Genomic DNA, 21,838 nt, shown 5'->3' on the forward strand with positions numbered 1-21,838 from the left:
AGTAATAAGCCAAAGACGCTAACACATTCCTGTAATCCTATCACTTGGGAAGCAGATGCTAAAAGATTGTACATTCAAGGACAATCTGGGCTATGTGCTCAATTCCAAGCTAACTTGGCCCACAAAGTGATACTATCTTAAAGATAGATAGATAGATAGATAGATAGATAGATAGATAAGCAAACTGAGCATGTTTACTGTCCCAACACATGGGAAGCAGAGGCAGGGGATTAAAAATTCAAAGTTATCCTTTACTAGATAGCAAGTTTGCAGCAAACCTTAGCTACAAGAGATGAAACTTTTAAAATAACAAACAATAGAATAAATAAATAAATGGTAAAAATTATTAAGTAATATTAACACAAAAGTTCTATATGTTTTCCCTCCTGGCTAATATGAAAAGCCCAAGACCTTCTCTTTCCTTTACTATATGTGTATATATGTGAGATTTTTTGAGATTTTATATAATATATATCAAAAAATTACAAACATATATATCTTTTGAGCCAAAAATTGAACTTCTAAGAATCTACTCTAGATCCTTAAATTCTATGGCTAAGGTGGCCCCTTCAAAATTGCTCATAATGACTAAAGCTAGAAAGAACATATATGCTTTCCAATAGAGATTGGGTTATACAAACTGCAGTCCATCCAGTGTTTGTGCATAATAGCTGCATATGGAATCACAATGGTTGCTCTCTTGTCTGTGCTACACAATACTGGACCACTGAGCTACCTCAACCCCCCACTCTCAACATTTTAAAGTGTTGCAATCCGGAGATAGTGCCATATGCCTCAGGTCCCCAGACACTAGGGCACACTTTCAACTCTCACTTGACTCAGTCTTTTCCTTAAAAATGAAGTCAGTAGAGGATCATTTAGAAGAAGTGACAAGGCCTGAAGGGAACTGGGAGGCCAATTCGGATGAGCCACGCCTTTTCATCTAGAAACCAGAGGAAACACATTGACAAATAGTTCCCCTCTGATCTGATCGCTGCCCATGGCATCTCTGAAGCTCCTCCTTGGTTCTTCATATCACTTACTGTTTATGTCACCAGGATGGAACAAATTCACTGGATAGTGAAATTTAATTTTCGAAGCCAAATTACATGAACATACCTGTTTAGCGGTGATTAAAAACTCCTTTCCATGCACAAAATGAAATGAGTATGGAGTAAAAATGCACACAGAACACTGGGTAAAGTCAGAAGCTGTATTGCAGTAGAGGTTTGGGGAGATTGTGAGGCTACCAGAAAAGACAACTTAGAGGTAATGATGACTTGACCTTTTCATTAGTGACTGGGCCAAGTCTGGAAAGGAGACAAGAAGGAAAGCAGAGAGTAGATTAAGGAGAATGATGCAATTTCTTTTTTCAAACAGGAGCTTATTTTGAGCACTACACATACCCTATTTATAGCTAATATAGTTTGACATATCTGTGTTTAAGCCAGAGCCATTTCACTTGTCTCTCTCTGTCAAAAGGCAGTCTTCCTTTCAGGCTCTCCTCAAAAATAGAATTCAGAATATTCCAGCAGGTGTTATGAGTTGATTGACTCTCAAGTAAAATCACAGAGTACAATCACGTAAAACTCATTACATCTTAGAAACCTAGGGACTTGCCTTCTTTTAAATACACAATTAGGTGATGTCACTGAATTTCAGCATGGTGACTACATATTAATTATCTTCTCTTTCACCACTGTCAGCAGACCTTGTTATGAAGCACTAGTCAGTACTGTGGATGCAAAACCTCTAGATATCTGTAAGATGCACACAAGCATATGAACACCACTGTAATGCAAAGAACCTGAGAACCTCACAAAGCAACTTTTTCCCATCTTTCCTTTGTGTCACCTCAAAATTAGCAATGGTTTGACAAGTAAAACATCTCCATGTCCAGTTAAAACAATTTTTCTCTCTGAACACTCACCACAGTGTAGTAATTCTTGGTAAGTGGAGCAGTATCAAATCCTTTGACAGCCTTAGGTGACAGAGGTCTCTCTGTAAAAAAATGACATTTAGATAAAGTTAATATCATACAATTGATAACAGAGGACAACTGATATACTATGGAGAGTCAAAGTGGGAAGAAAAGGGAAATGGACCTTCTTAAGTAAGTGGAAATATCACTTAACTGAGGAAGGTCAAAGTTCAATCTTGTTCAGACTCCTCAAGTTCCAAGGGGGGACCAATCCAAAGAGTTAACCCATAGCTCAGCAATGGCAGAGCCAGGGCAAGAGTGTCACTCACAGTTTAGATTTATTTATAGAACTCAGGGTGTCCTCTTAATTTATTCACAACAGCTGAGTAGAACCGAAGCAACCTGAGGAGTATCTGTAACTTGCATTTTAACACACAAACAGGAAAGAACATAATACCAACCATGCCTTTCTTTGGGATACCTACTCTGCCAACAATAAAATAACAGGAATCTTGAAGTCACTGAAAACTTCTGTACAATTCTCCTCTGTTTTCTGTGCCATTTTAATATTATTACATTATATGAAAAAATTCTGCCTTTATTTTACAAAGTTAATCTTTTGTTTTGTTTTGTTTTTTCGAGACATGGCTTCTTTGTATAGCCCTGGCTATCCTGGTACTCACTCTGTAGAACAGGCTGGCCTTGAACTCCTTCCGATCTGCCTTCCTCTGCCTCCCAAGTACTGGGATTAAAGGTGTGCACTACCACCGCCCAGCTCACAAAGTTAATCTTAGCCATTAAATAATACCCATGGGATATCCTAGGACATTTTTCCATTTAAAATGGAAAAACAAGACACTCATATTTCTCTTTATGAGACAAGGCTTTGCCATGTAACCCAAACTAACCTTGAACTCCTGATCCTCCTGCTTTGGCCTCCCAAGTGCCAGGATTAGAGGTATGTACCACCACTCCTGGCTGTAAATGTTTAGCAGCATCATTGCATAGTATCTTTCCAACCTGTGCTGTCTCTTTTTCTTCATTCTGCTATTTCATTATCTTCCTATATTATACACTGCTTTACACTCCCTGTGAATCATAGTAGACTTCACATGACAAAGTAAGAGTATATCATTACACATTACTTCTTTAATAAATAATATTTTTTCAAGTTATGAATCTTTTATAGGCCAACTCTAAAAATTTTAAAAAATGTAGAAACATAAATCCTAATGATTTTGTCTTTTTATTCTTTTCATGTATATTTATGGGTATAAGCACATATGTATATAGACACATAAATATACACACATCTTTTTCTATAGTCTTGTAATTCTATTACAATATCATTTTGTGAATATTTCCCACATAATTTTAATTTTAACTCTAAATGTATTAAATTTTTCCTAATATTTATTTGGGGCCAAGTAGCACTAAAGACATTTTATTTATCCTTACAACACCCTGAAAAATGAAGATCATTCTTATTTTATAGAGGAGAGAGAGATCACACCAAACCAGAGATGTGATATCCTTGGCCTAAGGTCATCCAGATAGGAAATGAAAGAATCTAGATAAAGTAGAGGCTTGACTTGATAAAGAGGCTCTGCTCCCAATCAATAGGATTCTCAGAGACAGAGCTACTAAGGGGCTTGGTGAATAGTACTGGGCAGAAGCTGATACAGGACTTCAGTTATATCTGGGATGGCCACAGAAGGACTTGATCTGACTTCAGAGGCCTGTAGATAAGAAAGCAAAGCAATTTCTACATAGGGAAGACAAACAAACCATAATGCAGTATTCCAATGGCAGTATTCAAAGCAGCTGTACGCCTGTAAAAATGAATGCCATTTGGGCCATGTTCATAAGGTTTTAAAACCAGCAAAGAAAGTCATCTTTGTTATTCTGATAACAAGTATTGTCCAGTTTCTGAAATCTATGCTACTTCACAATTCATCTTGTTCCATTAGTGGCTTATTAAAACTTTACAGACGACTAGAGATATGGCTCAGTGGTTAAGAGCATTCTCTGCTGTTCCCAACGTTCCTAGTTTGATTCCCAGCACCTATGTCAGGGGGCTCAGAACTGCCTATAGCTGCAGTTCAAAGAGGTCCTGATACCTCTGACCTCTGCAAGTGTACTCATATATTTGCTCACACAAACCCACACTCAGGAATGTCTGCCTTTACATGATGAAAACTTTGAAAGAAAATAACTTTATGGGAACAAAACTGAGTAATGTAGAGCCACTCCACCTGTTCCTTGAGATAGTGATAGGACCTGAACTCAAGGATTGCACTGCTGTGCCCAGTGTTTTCTTAGATTTAAAATTCAAACAGCATTTGGGAGGAAAAAGGATAGTCTGAGCTGTAAAGTTAGACCCTCTTGGGAGGAAAGGAAAAGAGAAGGGAAATGGAAAAGAAATGGAAAGGTGGAAAAGAGAAGAATAGAGAAGAGGAGAAGAGGGAGAAGCGAGACAGCAGTGAAAGCAGAAGCAATCAGGGGAGGAATGAAGACAGAAACAAAATAATGAGCAATTATCAAAGTTTTATCGGGCACATTTCCCAAAATTTGTAGAGATTTTCATTATAACTTAAGTTTTTTTTTCAATTATTATTTAAGCTGATCTTAATCAAAATAAAACTTTTGAGCCTTTTGCAGTGTATCATATTCATAATCCCAGGCTAAGGCAGGAGGATTGTCATAACTTTTAGAGTAGCTAATGATACCTAGAGAGTTGCAGGTCAACTGAGCTACATAATGAGACTTTCTCAAAAAATAAATAAATAAATGATGGGCTGGAGAGATGACTCAGCAGTTAAGAGCACCAACTGCTCTTCCAAAGGTCCTGAGTTCAATTCCCAGCAACCACATGGTGGCTCACAACCATCTGTAATGAGATCTCATGCCCTCTTCTGGAGTGTCTGAAGACAACTACAGTGTACTCACATATAACAATATTTGTAGAGATTTTAATCTTTGAGCCAGAGTGAACAGAGGTCCTGAGTTCAATACCCAGCAACCACATGATAGCTCACAACCATCTGTACAGCAACAGTGTACTCATATACATAAAAATAAGTCTATAAAAATAAATAAATAAAAACCACTTTTTAGGTGTACAAGCAAGGTCTATAGCCACAGTGCATGGAACATGCCCCATCTCCTTTGGTCTCAGAAACCAAGCAAGTCAGTTTGTGGTTAGTGTGTGGATAGCAGCAAGATGTGGTCACCAATCAGAGGCAAGGCCAAGAAAAGTGTATTCCACTTAAGGAGTGCCTACTACGACACAGCCAAGGGCAGGAAAGGCTAAAGAAATGCATAATGCAATTGAGACACAATGTTCACTATGCAAAGAAGAATGAAGGACAATCCTATAGAAGAGAAGTAGATGCTTGGTGACTGGGACAACAGAAGACAATGAAAAAGAGTTAGTGCCTTCAGAAATGTAAGAGGCAGCAAAGGCAGTAGAAAGCACAATGTATCAAAAACATGTGAAATTGTCAAAGAGCAAATTTAATAAAAGGGTTACTTTTTTAAAGAAAAATCAATGAAATCATCAAAGATCTAATAAGACAGTGAAAGGAGTGAGACAGAAAGAGAAAGGGAGAACAAATTACTATTATCAGGGACTATGAGATGGTTCAGTAGATAAGGCCCTTTCCAATGAGGCTGACCACCTGAGTTTGATCCCTGTGAAGGAGAGAACTGTCAAAAGTTGTCCTTTTAGTCTCTGCTTACACACACACACACACACACACACACACTCACACATACACACACACACATATACACACATACACACAGGGGGGCTTAATTAATTTAATTTTATTTTTTAAATCAATTACGAGTCAAGCAGTGGTAGGACATGCCTTTAATCTCAGTGCTTGGGAGGCAGAGGCAGGTGGATCTCTTTGAGTTTAAGGCCAGCCTGGACTACAGAACAACTTCCAGGACAGCCAGGACTATACAGAGAAACCCTGTCTCAAAAACCCAACACTACTACCAGTAGTGGTATTAATACCAACATCAGGGATGAAATAGATTACTATTATACAGTCCTGGAAAATAGGAACTATTTTTTATTTAGTTTTGAGATAGGGTTTTACATATGCCAGGCTGGTCTCTAAGTTATTATGTTGGAGAGGACAACCTTGAACTCCTGATTCTCCTGCATCCACACCCTAAGTGCTGAAATTGTAGGGAGTATCACAGTGGTTTACTCTGTGCTGCAGACTGAACCCAGGGCTTCCTACATACTAGGCAAGCACTTTACCATCTGAGCTACAGCCCCAGGCCCAGTTTCTGGTGTTTTGTTCTTCTTTTGCTCTACACTCCTGCCTTAACTTCTCATCCTTTGAGGAGGCTTTCTCTAAATTCCACACTCAGCAGCATTCAGATAAGAAATAAATATGTGGAAGTGCTGAGGGCTAGTTCAAAGTAGCCTAATCAGAACTATGAATGCATAGACATTTTTGGTAGCATTGCTAAGGCATTGGAAAAACAAAGCTGGTCAAGTCCATTCAATTAATGACAAAGAATCACTAAACATTTTTTAAAATGGATTTTTTGACATGAAACAATGAAGAGCAATGTCACACATGCACAGGAATAAGAAACTTACTGTTCCTACTGTAAAGATTCCTTTGTAATTCATTTTGTAAGTTTTCCTTCTTTTTGCTGATGTCCAAAATTCTATTGCCTGTTGCAGGTGCCAAAAATAAATCTAGTGACAGTTTTTCTGGACATGAAGCATGTATGAGAAACAGCTGGGGAATTAAAACAGGAAGTCCAAATGTAACCTCTAGATTTGAAGTTCTCCTCATCTCTTCCTTTGTCCTTGTAACCTCACTTATCGGTTCTGTTTCAGCAAAATCTTCTGCATTTATGTCCTTTTCTTTCTCTCCACTATCATTCACTATTTATATTGTCCAGGTCACAAAAGATGACAGAACCACCACTTTGGGGAAGGTCAGCTATTTTTCCAAACCACATATTTTTCTCTGTTTATAAAAGGTTTATTCAGACATAAAGAAGACCTCACTTGGGTCTTGGAATGAACATCACTTGGTAGAGCACTTGCATAGTACATATGATACCTTGGGTTCCATTCCTAGCACCAAATAAACAGGGTATGGAGCACAAGCCTGCAACCTCTGCACTTAAGAGAAACAAGCAGAAGGATTAGAAGAGCTGAATTATCATCTTCTACCTAGTAGATTCAAGGCTATCTTGGATTATGTGAGACTCTATCTCTAAAAGAAAAAGTATAATAAAATAGTTATTTTCAGCAAAATGTATAGAATCATATAATGTTAAGCAAAATAATCTAGACCCAGAAAAATAAACTTGTCTTATACCAAATCTAGATTATAGATGTAGATTCTATCAGTGTATAAATATAACTATGAGGGGAAGAAACAGTCTTAAGAGAGATGTGGTAGGGCTGAAAAGATGGCTCAGCAGTTAAGAACACTGACTACTCTTCCTGAGGTCCTGAGTTCAATTCCTAGCAACCACATGGTGGCTCACAACCATCTGTAATAGGGTCTGGTGCCCTCTTCTAGAGTGTCTGAAAGAGCAATAGTGGTGTATTCATATGTAGAAAACAAACAAACAAACAAATAAACAAATAAATATTTTTGAGAGAGAGAGAGAGAGAGAGAGAGAGAGAGAGAGAGAGAGAGAGAGAGAGATGTGGTGGTTTAAATAAGAATTTCTGCCCATGGGCTCATATTTGAACACTAAGTCAACAGGGAGTGGAACTGTTTGATAGGATTAGAAGGATTAGGAGGTGTGTCCTTGTTGGGGAAGGTGTGGCCTTGCAGGAAAATATACTGCTGATGGTGGGCTTTGAGGTTTCAAAAGCTCATGCCAGATCCAGTTTCTCTTTCTATCTGCCTAGGGATCAGGATGCAGTTCTCAGAGCCTGCCCGTATGCCACCATGCTCCCTAAGATGATCATAATTGGACTAAACCTCTGAAACTCTAAAGAAGCACTCAAACACTTTCTTTCATAAGAGTTGCCTTGGTAATGGTGTCTCTTCACAGTAATAGAACAGTGACTAAGACAAAACAGGAGAGGTGAAAACAAGGGTGATGTGTAGGAGAAAGAAAATATGGTATATTTTCTTTTAAGTAGAATCTACATAATATGTATACATGCATATAATGCCATTAAAGCAGAAGCAGGGTTATATATAGGAGGAGAAGGAATGATGGAGATTTAGAGGAAAGCTGGGACAGGGAAGGGGAGAATATGGAAATATAATAATGAAACTCATTATCTTGTACATTACCTTAAAAAAATAGTGTTTAAAAAATGTTAGTAGAAAGTAAAAAGCAACTTGAAATAGCCACACCCCTCTTTACTGAGCTTTAGCTCAAGGGTCCAGTCTTTTTTTTTTTTTTTTTTATGTATTCCTTCTCAAGGAAAAGCATCCTGTATGCTTCTCTATGTCTTCCTATAAACATTCTTTAACTCGCTCTGTCTACCCTTCCACCAGTCAAATCCTCACCACCCTTCAATTTAGGGTATTGCTAATCGAATTGGTTCTTCATTGCTCTGATCACTCTTGCTTAGACCTTTATCTGTATTGCTGACTCTGGCTCATGTGTTACACACATAAGCTGAAGCAGGTCCCAGGGCAGAGTCCAAACAAACACCCTAAGTGGTTAGCAGACACTCAAAGGACAAGATGAATGCAATGTTAAAACCTACTTCACAAAATTCCTTTATTTTACAATATTATCTTTCCATGTTTCTGAGCCTGTTTTTTTTTTTTTACTGGTGTATACTCATTGCATAAAGCATGAGGTGGCATATACACAATTTTTTCAAGTAAATCATATATTTTGGCCATATTCACTTTACACACAAAAAATTTTATTTTGGTCTTGATTATTTTTTTTTTGAGACAAGGTTTCACTCTGTAGCCCAAGCTGGCTTTGAGCTCATGGTCAATCTCCTGTCTCACTCTTCAAAGTGCCAGAAATTGCAGGCATGAGCCATCACACCCAGACATATAACAAAGAGTAACCGAGCATAAACAAAGCAGAAGAGCATATCTGTTCTCATGGTACTTAAGTGTAAAAGGGTCAATGTGGGCAGTGAATGAACTAAAGAAGGAAACCTGTTGGCTAGTAGGGGAAGGAAAACAATAGGGCAAAAGCTGAAGCAGGACAAAGAGATGGAGCGAGGCACCAGACACAGAATTCAGCTCTGTCCTGGGTGACTCAGGAAGGTGCTGGCTACAATGTACACAAAGAGCAGACCGGAAGGTCACAAGGCAAGCAGCAGTTCTGCCATCTAAGGAGAGCATTGCCAATGACTGCGCAGCCAGGAAGGCCAAGAAGCCAGTGTGCATAAAATGGAATGAGTGATGGAGAATGAATTCACTAAGGACAAGGTTGGGTAGCACTACTGTGGTGACATAGGCTTTTATGCTTTCTGGGAGGAGCCATGATTTGGGTTTCTCCCCAGTTACTGAGTTTAGACTAGATTATAGAAGTGACAAGGACAGCAACAGGGAAGATGAGGACACAGTGACAGTGAGCTACATGAGAGATGCAGGTGTGTGATCCATACACATCAGACCCTAGGCTTTTCTTTTTTCTAAAAGATTGATTTATTTTATATGAGTACACTGCAGCTGTCTTCAGACACCCCAGAAGAGGGCAACAGATCCCATTACAGATGGTTGTGAGCCACCATGTGGTTGCTGGGATTTGAACTCAGGACCTCAGGAAGAGTAGTCAGTGTTCTTAACCACTGAGCCATCTCTCCAGCCCAGCAAATTCTTCTTGTCTTTATTTGCAGGGGCGGGGATGGGAGTCAAGACAGGGTTCCTCTGTATAGCCCTGGCTGTCCCCCCCCCCCATCCTTCTCTTGCATCACAAGTTTCTTGGATTCTGAAGCCTGACTTGCCCTGAGCAGGATGTTTCTAGGGATCAGACCAAGAGCTTGCTACTCTGAGTCTTAACCCAGAATATCCTAAGGCTGAAGGGAAGGAAGACCAAGGCCTAGGGGTCCATAAAAGATCACTGTAAGAGCTCACATTGCTGTAAGACATCACAGTGAGAGACATGCTGTTCATTTCCAATGCCCTGTAAGCAATGCTTGGAATTTTCAGGCGAGGCAGCAAAAGCTGATCCTTTGAGTTTTGCAGATGAGGCCACTGTATCAGGGAACATCAGTGTAAATCTAGAAAATGGTTTAGGGATCCTGACAACCAGATTATGTCAAAGGAAAGATACAGCAGGAGATGAGGTCAGCTGTAAAAATAATCAGAACCAAGAAAATTCCAGGCAAGGTCTGTGAAAATACTTCAGAGCTTAAAAGAAATGTCTCAATTCCCAGTAAATAAAAATGTTGAGGTCTGGGACTCTGGATCAGAGGTAAATCGCTTACCCAGCATGTATTGGGTAGGACCATGCCCAATCATGACAAAAACTGATGAGATGTCTATACAAACACATATTTATAAATCCTCCATAATACAAACACATTCCATTAAATGAGGTGCTCCTCTCTCCTGTCCTAGAACACACAAAGTAGCACAGCTAAGTTACATCTTAAGTTCTTGAAGGAATATCTTCTAAGAGTGATAGTTATCTGAGAATAGCTGTGGAGGGAAGAAGGAACTTTATTAACTATACTATACTTATGAAATATTTTATTTTATTGAATTTAGAGTGAGTGTATATCTTTAATTAAAAGTATCATTGAAAAGAGAGATTCCGTGTATATGTGAGCATGCTGTGTGTGGGGTGGGGGTGGGGGAAGGGTACTCCAGCCATGCTGAGGTCAAAGGGCTGCTCTGTGCAGTGGCTTCCCTCCTCCCACTTTTCCATGGGTTCTAGGGATCAGCCTAGGGCCAGGCTGTGCAGCAAGCACCTGCACCCACAGTGGCTCACTGGCCCACAATATTGTTTTTTAATTAAAAATTATCTGTTTGTTTTAGGGGGCATGCACTATGAATGTAGGGGTTCAGAGAACAACCTTTGAGAGCTGTTTCTCTCCTTCTACTGTATGGGTCCTAGGGATTGAATTTAGGCCGCCAGGTTTGGCAGAAGCACTTTATTCCTCTGAACCCACCAATTTGGAAGCATTAAAATAAAAACCAAGAAGCTCATACAAAAGGAGTAATAACTGAAAGGATCCTTTGCTAAATATTTTTTTTAATGAAGAGCTGTAATGACAGCACTTTTATCTGTTTTATCATGTACTATCATAAACTGGTTCTGGAAGGGTTCTATTGATTTCTGTTGTTAGTTGGTTTATTTGAGACAAGGTCTGATGTAGTTCAAGCTAGCCAAGAACTTCTTTTACAGGTAAGGATAACTTTAAACTCTTAACCTGCCTGTTCTCACTTCCCCAGTGCTAGGATACCAGATATATGCCACAAGACCCTGCTAATTTCTGCTTATTATTCCAAGAAGAATGTGCCTTCTTTTTAAAGAAGGACAAACAAGTTACCAAAAAACCTCTAAAAGAGACTTCTAAAGGGCAATTAGAGTCTATCGTGTGTTCATTGTTCAAGAAAGGGAAAAGTAGCTCATGGCTTACAGTAAGCTAAGGACCATCTTGTTCTTAGAGTGGTCGGGCAGCTTTTTCTGCTGGGAGACTCCTCTCTCTCACATCTCAGAGGCAGTTTTAGGTCTGCTGAAAAGCTGGAGAGCTAAAAAGGGAAGTCAGCTCTTAGCTTCTCTAGTTCTGTACTCTGCCATGGTGATTTTGAAAGGAGCAGGACGGACTCTGCACTGGACCCTCTGGGCTAGGCAGAGAGGTTCGCCTTCACAGCTCAGCAGTTGCTTTAACATTCGATTCCTTTGCTTATTTCGCTGTCACATAATCTAAATACAGCTTTGTTTCAACATATCTAATTATTCCCAGTTCTGTTCTAGCCTTATTTTCGACATGCATGGATCTACTGTGTTAAGCAATTTAAAATAAAACATTTTCAATAAGAATACCAAGAAGGAACAAGTCTCACACTTAAGAAGACTTTAACAGCTCTACTTACCACTGGGTTTAATTTCTCGGACATAATTACTAGGGAACCATCCGGTTCGCCCATTTAGTGTGCCTTCCCACCAGCCTCCTTCTTCAACTCGAGTGACATAAATGATGTCCCCTTTACACACTGACAATTCATCTTCATTAGTCTGCTTGAAGTTGAATCTTGCCTTTACTATCAACTGGTGACTTCCATTTTCCGTCATCTCCTAGAGAAACAAAAGCCACACTGGATTAACTGCCTATCTAATCGAGGCATGGGTAGAAATTATGTATATGTAGACAAAGTGGAATGATCAAGATTATAACGCCAGGAATCTGTTCAGCAGTTAACAATGCTGCTGCTCTTACAGAGGACCTAGGTTTGACTCCCAGCATTCACATGGCAGCTTGCAAACATATGTAACCCCAGTTCCAGGGAATTTGATGCCTTTTTCTGGCCTTCTTGGGCACTTTTGTAAGTGGTGCACAAACATAATACAGACAAAACACCTGGCCTGGGCTTCACTATGTGGCCTGGGCAGGCCTCACAGCCTTCCTGCCTTTCAACATCCCACAATCTAGGATTCAAGGCATGGGGCAGTATGCCTAGGTTAGTCTCAGGTTTGAATCTAAGAGTTTATGAATAGGTCCAGGGGAGGTTACCAGTGCACAAATCCATGTGCAAATGTATTTAGGGAGAAAAGGACCTGAGCTCCCTTCCTGGAGCCCATGGTAAAAGGAAAGGAGGGAGGGAGGGAGGAAGGAAGGAACTGACTTCCAAAAGGTGTTGCCTGATCTTTACATGCTTCTGCATTCGTACACAGATAAAACACGCAAACAATAACAACCATAATAATATAAACTTTTAAAATAAAAAACTGCATTTCTCAGAATGTATATTTTTGAAGGAGTCACAGCTAGCTTTCATTTCCCTCTTCTTTTCCTAAACCTAGCTACTTAGCTGAACCAGCTCCTAAAGTCAGTTAATATACCATTCCATCCTGCTTCTGTCCAACATAAAACTTGGTGTAAATATTAGCTACTAGCCCACTCTTATAAAAATCAGTCCCATCTCGCAGTTACTAACAAATCTTAACTAGACCAGCCATTGGTCATAAGTAAAGATCAGCTACACTGTGATCAACGTTAAGCTGGGTAGGTGAAGGCACACATGCATGATCTGAGCACTTAGGATTTGAAGGGGGAAAGATCAGGAGCTCAAGGGTATCCTCCACTACACAGAGTTTTCAAGGTCAGCCTGAACTCCATGACACTACCTCATAACACTGACAATTATGTAAGCCAGAAGTTCTGGGTTTAACAACTAAAAGTCACAGACCCTTATGAGATCTGATAAGCTCAGGGTCGCTTTCTTTGCTCATATTAGTTTACCTACATGAGCTTTTATACGCAGTTTAAGAGAGGGCAAAGAATATGGTGCCATAGCATTTATCAGCGTCTCTACTGGGGGGGTACACTTGGTGGTGACAGGCTTGGTAGAATGCTTATCTAGCATGCAAGAAGCCCCGGGTCGATCCCCAGCACTGTGTAAACCACGTACGATTGAACACACCTGTAATCCTAGCACTGAGCTCGTGGAGGCAGGATGATCAGAAATTCAAGATCATTCTTCCCCCCCCCCCCAAGACAGAGCAAGTTTTATGCCAGGCTGGGTTATGTGAGAGCCTGTCTAAAAAGAATGAGGAGGAAGAGGTGACCTCAAAAAAGGATAAGAAGCACCTGTTTAGATGGCTCTGGAAATAACAGGTTGTGGTGACCTACAGTGAGCCAGTGGCTTTTGACAAGAATTAAAGAACAGAAAATGGCATTTCCTCCCGAATCAAAGCTTCTAAGACAGTGGTTCTCAACCTGTGGGTGGTGACCCCTTTGGAGGTTGAATAATCATCTCACAGGGGCTGCCTAAGACCATCAGAAAACACAGATATTTACATTACAATTCATAACAGAAGCAAAGTTACAGTTATGAAGTAGCAGTGAAAATCATTTTATGGTTGGGGGGTCGCCACAACATGAGGTGCTATATTAAAGAGTCACAGAATTAGGAAGGTTGAGAACCATTGATCTAAGACCAGATGCAAAGCCAAGTAGGTGATCCAGTATAGAGATTTGTCATGGGCTGATATTTAAAAGTGGTTCTTTTTTTTTTTTTTTTTTTTTTTTTTTTTTTTTTTTTTTGAGACACCAGACTTCAATGTACAATGTAACCCAGGTTAACCTCAAACTAGTGATGCTCCTGTCTCAGCTTCCAGAGTGCTGGGAATGCAGGTTTGTGCCACCATATCCAACTAAACTTCCTTCTTGCTCAACAGGAATTCAAGGGGGGAAAAAAGAGAGTGCAATCAAGACCAGAACAATAAGGAGAATTTATTGATTGCCTGCGAGCTCCAGGTAACAGCTGATTCTAATAAGCTCTTGAGGTAGAGTAAATGATGGCCATCAGGAGCGCTCATAATGACTGACATTTGCATAACATTCTCAGTTTAGTGACTAGCTGAATTCTAGTAAACAACAGTGCTTCACCCCTGAGGAGTTCCACCTACCTGCTTTCTCCCAGTATTCCGCCTTGAACAGAAGTTCACTCTGTAACTCATACTCTGGTGACACCCCAAGCAAACATAATATCTACCTCACTGCATATGGGAATTAATGTGAAATGTTCATCCCACTTGACAGATGTTTAAAGCAAAGTGGTTAGGGAATGGGGGGGGGGGGGGGAACAGACACTACTTACCGCCGCCTTTTCCTCGCTTTGCTGCTCTGGAGTTGTGCTGGGAACGGCTGCCTGCGGGTTTGCCTGAGAGCTGGTCGTAGCACTAAGAGAAGAGGACCGTCCACATGGTCTTTCTGAGAGCTGATCTGTGAAGAGAGGAAAAGGCATGGGGAAAACAAATAAATACATAAGGCTCACAGCAGGAAACCACCTACAGCAGGAGACGCTCCAGCCCAGGACACTGCCCAAGCCATCCTAGCAGCTCCTGGGACAATATCACTCCAAACAGGCTGTGTTTTTAGGCCTCCCCCTCCCTTTTTCCTTTTCAATGGCCAACTTTTTTTCTTCTTAACCTTACTGGCCACTGCTGTCCAGTATAATGAAAAACAGCGGCAGAACCACATTTTCTCCTAACCCATTTCCCTACAACTCTCCCTTACGGAACCAGTTGCCACAGTATGTATGCCCTGTTATCCAAGGCAGACCTATATCGGGTACCAAACAGCTGTTTGTGGCTCTTAATACTTTTGAAATATTTCAAATTTCTCTCTTTGTTTTCTGGCTCATAACTTAGGGCTTCTTTGCTTACATGCAAAAATATGTGTGGCCCACATAACAGAAAGTCTCCCTGGTGTTTTGGGGTGGGGTGGAGACTCAGAATGAGGGAGAGGGTGTGTTTGAGACAGATGCAATCTTGGTACTAGAATCACTTTGTAAAATCAAACACAGGAGCTTTCTCTTACTTGATTCTTTGTGAAATTTGATCAGCCTGAGCTGAGCTGGGTGTTTTCAGCCTGCTGAGAGTGTATTAAAGGGAGAGGCTGGCTTCTTGACAAATTCAAATGAGGTTCCTTTCCTTTCCACTTATTTTTAAAAGATATAAACTGCAAAAGTCTAAAGCCCAAACATTCCCTAGGCGACAGGCCCAGCATCCGAGTAATCTCCTTGAGGCTGTGGGTTTTCACTTTCACCTCCTTGTATTTTTATAAATATCTGTGGTGAGCGAAGAGACTGTAAAACTTGCTAGAAGAGTTTGGCAAAGAAACGTATAATTTGTGTGGCATAATGTTAGAATTCTACCATCCTCCCTTCCCAGAACTGGATACTTGTCATGTGCGTTAAATATAGCCACTTGAATTAGCTGTGCTCTCTGTCTCTATATGCCTTGCAAACCATTTTTTCCCAAATAGCAAAAGAACAACTTCAGAGAAGTATTTTTCCACATCTTGCCATTATCTATAGCTCTTTAGGGTAAAACTATAATTACTTGATGGTTTCCTAGATTCTCTGTCCTAATCGGCACTTGATTATATTCTCTGCTTGGTTCTCTAATTGGTTCACATGGGTAAGTTGAGTCCCCGTAAATAGATAGTAATTTTCTTAAGGGCGTGTCCAGTACTGAGCACAGTTAAGTACTGAGCTCTTAAGCCATCCAAGCAGCGAGATTCCTGTTTGGCATAAGGACTCTGGACAGTTTTGTGCGGATTTGAATTCCAGCTTAGCTATCCAGTTTCTAGTTGCATAACTGTGGGCCTGGCCTTCCTTATCTATAATTCGGGCTTTACTATCCCTATATCCACCGGTGGTATTTGACTAATTGAATAAGACCACTTGGAGCTAGCTACTGAGATAGCCTAGACCAGGGAAATGGCTCAAAGCACTTGAACTCACAGTGACTACTCCTGATACAGTTAAGACATGATGTCACAGAAGAAATGATTTTCTAGTACAGTTTTGTCAGTTTCATCTTTACTTGGATTATACTTAATCATCTCCAATACAGTGGATATGAAATGTTTCAATAAGCTACTCTTTACATTCATTGGGGAATCTGAGGTTTCATTCCAAGTGCAAAGCTATTGAAAAGCTCCTTTTTATAGCCTATGGAAAACTACAAGAAAAATATCTCTGGTAGAGAAAGGGAAGTGATGGCTGTTTTTTGTTAACCTTATTTTTTTTTTTTTAAGGAGGAACTGGTCTTTCCCTTTTTTGTCTGTCTTGACGATCCAAAAGCTTTGCATGAAGTCACTTTTTGGTTCTTATTGTTATCTTAAGAATATTAGAATATTTTAGTATGTATTTTTTTCTTGTTATTCTGTGATGGGTACATTTGAGTTATAAAAATGAAATATTTTATGGTCTTCAAATTTATTTGAGGGAAGAAGTTTGCACCTTTTGAATAATTGTGGCCATAATTAGCTTCTAGAAACATGGATCATAAATCACCAACATGCCTTACCTTCTGTTGCTTTGTTGACAGCTAAAAGAGTATTCAGAACCTTGGAGAAATTGGCCCCTGAATAGAGGTCATCAGGCTCAAATACCTATTAGAAAGGAAATTTGAAACGTAAGACACTGTAAATAATCAACTCAACAAATGAAACTGTGAAAGACACCTTGCTTTAGTATTCAAGAGGGGAAAATGTACAAGACAAGATGCAAACCTCTGCATACCTTCTGGAGAAACTAGAGCAGCAGCTGAGCTGCCTAATGGCATGTGGCAGCCATCAGTGACTCAGAACAAAACAACACTTGGGATATGAAAGGCAAGCTGAGAAGGCAGCACCCACCAGGAAATCTAAAGCGCATGCTCAGACCCACTCTCCTGACCTGAACATACGAAGCTCCTCAGCCAGTTACAGGAAGACTGTGTGCAGGGGTTCCCGTTACTGCCCAGCACCTCTCCAGAGACCTACTAATACGGAGGTGAAGCTTTCTGCTTTACCTTTTATTAACTGTCCTCACTGGTGGCACTGGCACAAGTCCCTGTCTCTCCTCCCCTTCCTCCCTGCTGCTGCCCAACTGCTTAAGATCCCAATGCCACATTGCAGAACTGCTGTCCCAACCTGCCTTTTGCTCAAAGCCTCACTTCCTCTTTTCTGCTGATTGATCTTGCCCTTCTCATCTGTGTATAGCAAGGATCTGCCTCTTCATCTGCCTGAGCTTGTGAGTTCTTCCTGGCTTTGGATGACCTTTCTAGATATGATGCCAGGCCTTTCTGACACTTTGGTCAAGCAAAGTGGGTCACATCTGCAGTCTTGGCACTTGGGAGTCTGAGGCAGGAGGATTACCATAAAATTTAGGCCAGCCTGGGCTACAGAGTGAGTTCTAGGTCAGTCTAGGCTAGAGTGAGACCTGCCTAAAAATAACATCTGCATGGCCAGTTTTTGCACTCTGATAGGTTACTGTTCCTACTGAAAGTGCCAATTACCTATTGATACATTCTCTATCTTTCTCTGTGTCTGTCCGGCTCTGTCGCTCTGTATGTGTGATGTGTGTTTGTGTGTGTGTGTGTGTCCCTGGACATTAACTATGGTCAGGCTTGCCTCTAATCACTGAGCCATTTCACCAGCATCATTGTTTTCAATGTAAAATAAAATGTTGGTTTTAAAATATATTCCTATATTATGATATGTTGAGGCTTCTTATAGTCTCTAACATGTATATTGAGGCTAGTATGAAGCACAAACACAATCTAAAGTAGGCAGCCAATAGTGTCGCTAATAGCCAGGCATGGTGACTCACACTTGTAATCACTCAGCAATTATCTGAATCAGAAAGATCACGGAAACTTCAAGGCCTGCTTAGTCTAGATAGCAAGTCTAACCTGAGTTTGGGTCCCAGAATTCATACATGACAGTAAAATGTTAACTCCTCAAGTTGTCATCTACTGGCCTCTATAACCATATTTATGGAGTGGACATGGGAACACACACACATATACACATGCAGAGAGAGGGGGAGTGCAAATAAACAAATAAGAAGCACAGATAGACATTTAATAAAAGGATACCATTAACATTTCTGAAGAGGTAAATAGTACTACATTCCAAATGTTTAAAAAGCATGTTTCCAGGGACAAACTGAGACAGGTTCTATTTTAGTTTGCCAAAGCCAAGGAAAATACAATACAATAGATGGTAGTGAGAGCATCCTGAACCCCAGAGGATGACATAATCAATCTCCCCTAGAACTGACCCAGTGGGAGAGAGTTCATGACATCTATGCCAAAATGGTCACCAAGGTAGTCTCCATGTTTCCTTTGTGTTCAGTTTCTTTGACAATTTCACACACACACACACACACACACACACACACACAGTGCGCTCTCATCACTGTCATACCTCCCTCTCTGACAATCCGCCCACACCCCTATTATCCACCCCCATGTCTCTTCCCTTTATTTATGTTTTCTTTTGCTTTGTAATCCCCTGAGTCTAACTATGGCTGTCTGCGAAGTTCATTTTTCTTTTTTTTTAATCTTATACTTCCAGTGGGATTGTGCTTATATTTGTGCGTGTGGATATGCGTGTTAGACAGATAAGGGAAAGGTGGGCAGACTTTACACTAAAAACAAAATGCAACGCTAAAACAGACATGAGGGTAAAACCTGTGTTGTACTTGTGTCGTTGTTCCTTGCTGAGCTTGATGGCTTACATATGGTAACACTGGTAATCTTAAAATATCCTGGTATTTGACTGAGTTTTAGAACACATCAGTTGATCATAAAATAAAACATGCATCAACAAGAGTCATTGGTCAAATGAGGAAGTTGCCTGGACTGTACCCAGTTCCCTTTTGAGAAAACCCAAATATGCTTGAACATATCCACAGATGCTTGTCTTCTCACAGCTAGCCTGTTCTAGAGCAGCAGGAATGATTCAGGAAGGCATTACACGCAGCCTTTAGAGACCAGTAGAAAAACAATGCACAGGGGTTTTTGTTTTAGTGCATTTGAGGGGACCAGATACACCTATAGATAGGCTTCGCTACACCATAAATTCCTAAGCTGTAAACTGATTTTTTTTTCTGTCTTACAAACTGTACTAGTCCTGGTAAAAGGGGGACAAGAGACTCCTGTCTCTTTGGCCCACTACTGTTTCCCATTGCCATTGATGGGACACTTCACATGGTCGGGGAGGACAGAAAGGCTTGGACTGGGCACTGAGTCGAGTCACATAGGCAGAGAGCAGGGGGAAGCTGTCCAGGAAGCCAGGGGCCAGGATGTGGTGGATCAGCAGCCTAAACTGATTTTTTTGAGACAGGGTTCCATGTAGCACAGGTTGGCCTTGAACATACTTTGCAGTTAAGAATGACCTTGAACTTTTGAGCTTCCTGCTTTCTCCTCTTGGGTTCTGTGATTAAAGGTGAGCAGAACCATGGCCTTTTTTATATGGTCCTGAAGATCAAACCTATCATTCTGCGCACATTAAACAAGTATTCAACCTGAGAGCTATGTCCTCAGCCTCTCCAAAGTGATTATTGGAAGCTCTACTCTAGATCTTTCTTCAGTGAACTTGATCTGGGCCCCCTTTAAAGAAGGAACTACCATTTGAAAAGAGCATATCACTTTTATTCATTGCCAGCCATTGAGACCATAATGCAAAGGAGAAATGTGAGATTGAATTTACAGATGAGGATGCTCAGAAACACCAAGTGCACTGGTGCCCAACTGGAAAAAAGTGGAGGAGCATCCCTTAAGGTGCAATGAGATTAAAAACAAGGAGAAATGAGGTACTGTACAAGTCACTCAAGCAGGAAGAACACCACAGTTTTTGTTGTTGTTTGTTCTTTTTCTTTGGTTTGTTTTTGAGACAGTTATGTAGCTCTGACTAGCCTGGAGCACAGTGTATACAGGAATTCTCTTTGTCTGCCTCTAGAGTGTTAGTATTATAGAACTGAGCTACCACACACCCAGCTTTATTGTCTCAACGTGGAGAATTAATCTGTCTTTCTATCTGCAAAGCCTGGTGCTTGTGGAAAGGTAAATTATATAATTATCCAAAGTGCATTTTAAAGTCAAAGTCAAATCATGACAGAGCTGTGATGATATCATCTGTGTATTGTCCAGTATATACTCAAGATTCCATTAGCTGAACTTTCTTTATTCCTATTTAAGTCCAGAAATAAGGCACAAGGTTCATTTAGATCCATGAAGGTCAGACAAGAAGCAGTACTCCTAGCCCCCATTCATTTTACCACGTCTGTGACTTAGACCAAAAGAGAGAGAGAGAGAGAGAGAGAGAGAGAGAGAGAGAGAGAGAGAGAGAGAACTTGAAATATTCCTAGAGAACCTAAAGGTGCCACTCCAATAACTGGATGGATAGGGCTCAAGTTCACAAACAACAGAAACTCAACTCTGGATCAGCTATAGAGAAGATACTCAGTAAACATCATTAGGAATCCTTTTCAGAACAGTCAAATATAGCCAGCCAAAGTCCACTCCAACATCAGCAGATGACATGAGACAAGACATTTAGTTTTGACAAGTTTTTCCATTCTGGAAATATGCAATGATATCAAACTCATTTTCCACCCTCTAAATACCAGTTGTGAATTCTGAGATCTTGGGGGTCTACCAGGGTAAATTATGAAAAAGTTATTATTTTTATGACTTTACAAATATATCCTTTTGGAGTTACTTTCAGTTTCAACATGTAAGACAAGGAGACAAAGTAGAAAACACTCCTCTACTTCCTGGTCCATTTTCTCTTACCTTCCCCTTTTGGACAAGATCTCATGGAGCCTAGTCTAGATCTCAAACTCCCTATGTCGTCAAGGATTACCTTTCAACTTCTTATATTCCTGCTTCTGCTTCCAAAGCACTGGGATATAGACATGGGTCACCACAGCAATCTCTATATGGTGCTGGAGAAAGAACCCAGGGCTTCATGCACACTAGCCAGACACTCTACTTACTAAACTACACATCCATCCCATCCCTCACTAATCATATAATATGGTTACTGATTTGTCAAGCCCCTGGCATCTGCCTGGCATGATGATTAGAGAATAAATATGATTTGGGTGTTTATGTCACCAAAATTTATAGTGAAAAATCTTTAAGGTAGTACTATTAGCAAATGGTCACACTGGGAGGTTATTAAGTCCAAGCATTGATCGATACCTTACAAATGGGACTAGTAACTTTATTAAAGAGATGAAAGTGGGGCTGTGGCTGAGTCAATAGGAGCACTGGATACTTATCCCAGAAGACAAGAGTTAAATTCACAGCATCCACATAACAACTCACAATTGTTTTCAACTCCAGATCCACAGAATATGACACCTTCCTCTAACTGCTGCTGGTATCAGGCAAACATGTGATGCAAGGACATATATGCAGGCAAAAACTCACACAACAGAAAATAAATTTTAAACTGAATGAATAGAAGAACCCCCAAAC

At 40.3% G+C, this 21,838-nt stretch overlaps 1 protein-coding gene across 3 annotated transcripts in view; it reads right to left on the reverse strand.

Annotated features, from left to right (window-relative positions):
* The window catches only part of Arhgef6 (Rac/Cdc42 guanine nucleotide exchange factor 6), a 119,291-nt gene that overhangs the window by 65,840 nt on the left and 31,613 nt on the right, over positions 1–21,838 (reverse strand). For all 3 annotated transcript variants that reach the window (XM_052170581.1, XM_052170580.1, XM_052170582.1), the window contains 4 exons: positions 16,892–16,976; positions 14,674–14,798; positions 11,947–12,148; positions 1,931–2,001 (listed from right to left, as the gene is read on the reverse strand). In XM_052170581.1, coding sequence (XP_052026541.1) covers positions 1,931–2,001; positions 11,947–12,148; positions 14,674–14,798; positions 16,892–16,976 — 483 coding nt within the window. The remainder of the gene's footprint in view (positions 1–1,930; positions 2,002–11,946; positions 12,149–14,673; positions 14,799–16,891; positions 16,977–21,838) is intronic.

The sequence above is a fragment of the Apodemus sylvaticus genome, chromosome X (genome assembly GCF_947179515.1).
Source record: "Apodemus sylvaticus chromosome X, mApoSyl1.1, whole genome shotgun sequence".
Taxonomy (NCBI): domain Eukaryota; kingdom Metazoa; phylum Chordata; class Mammalia; order Rodentia; family Muridae; genus Apodemus; species Apodemus sylvaticus.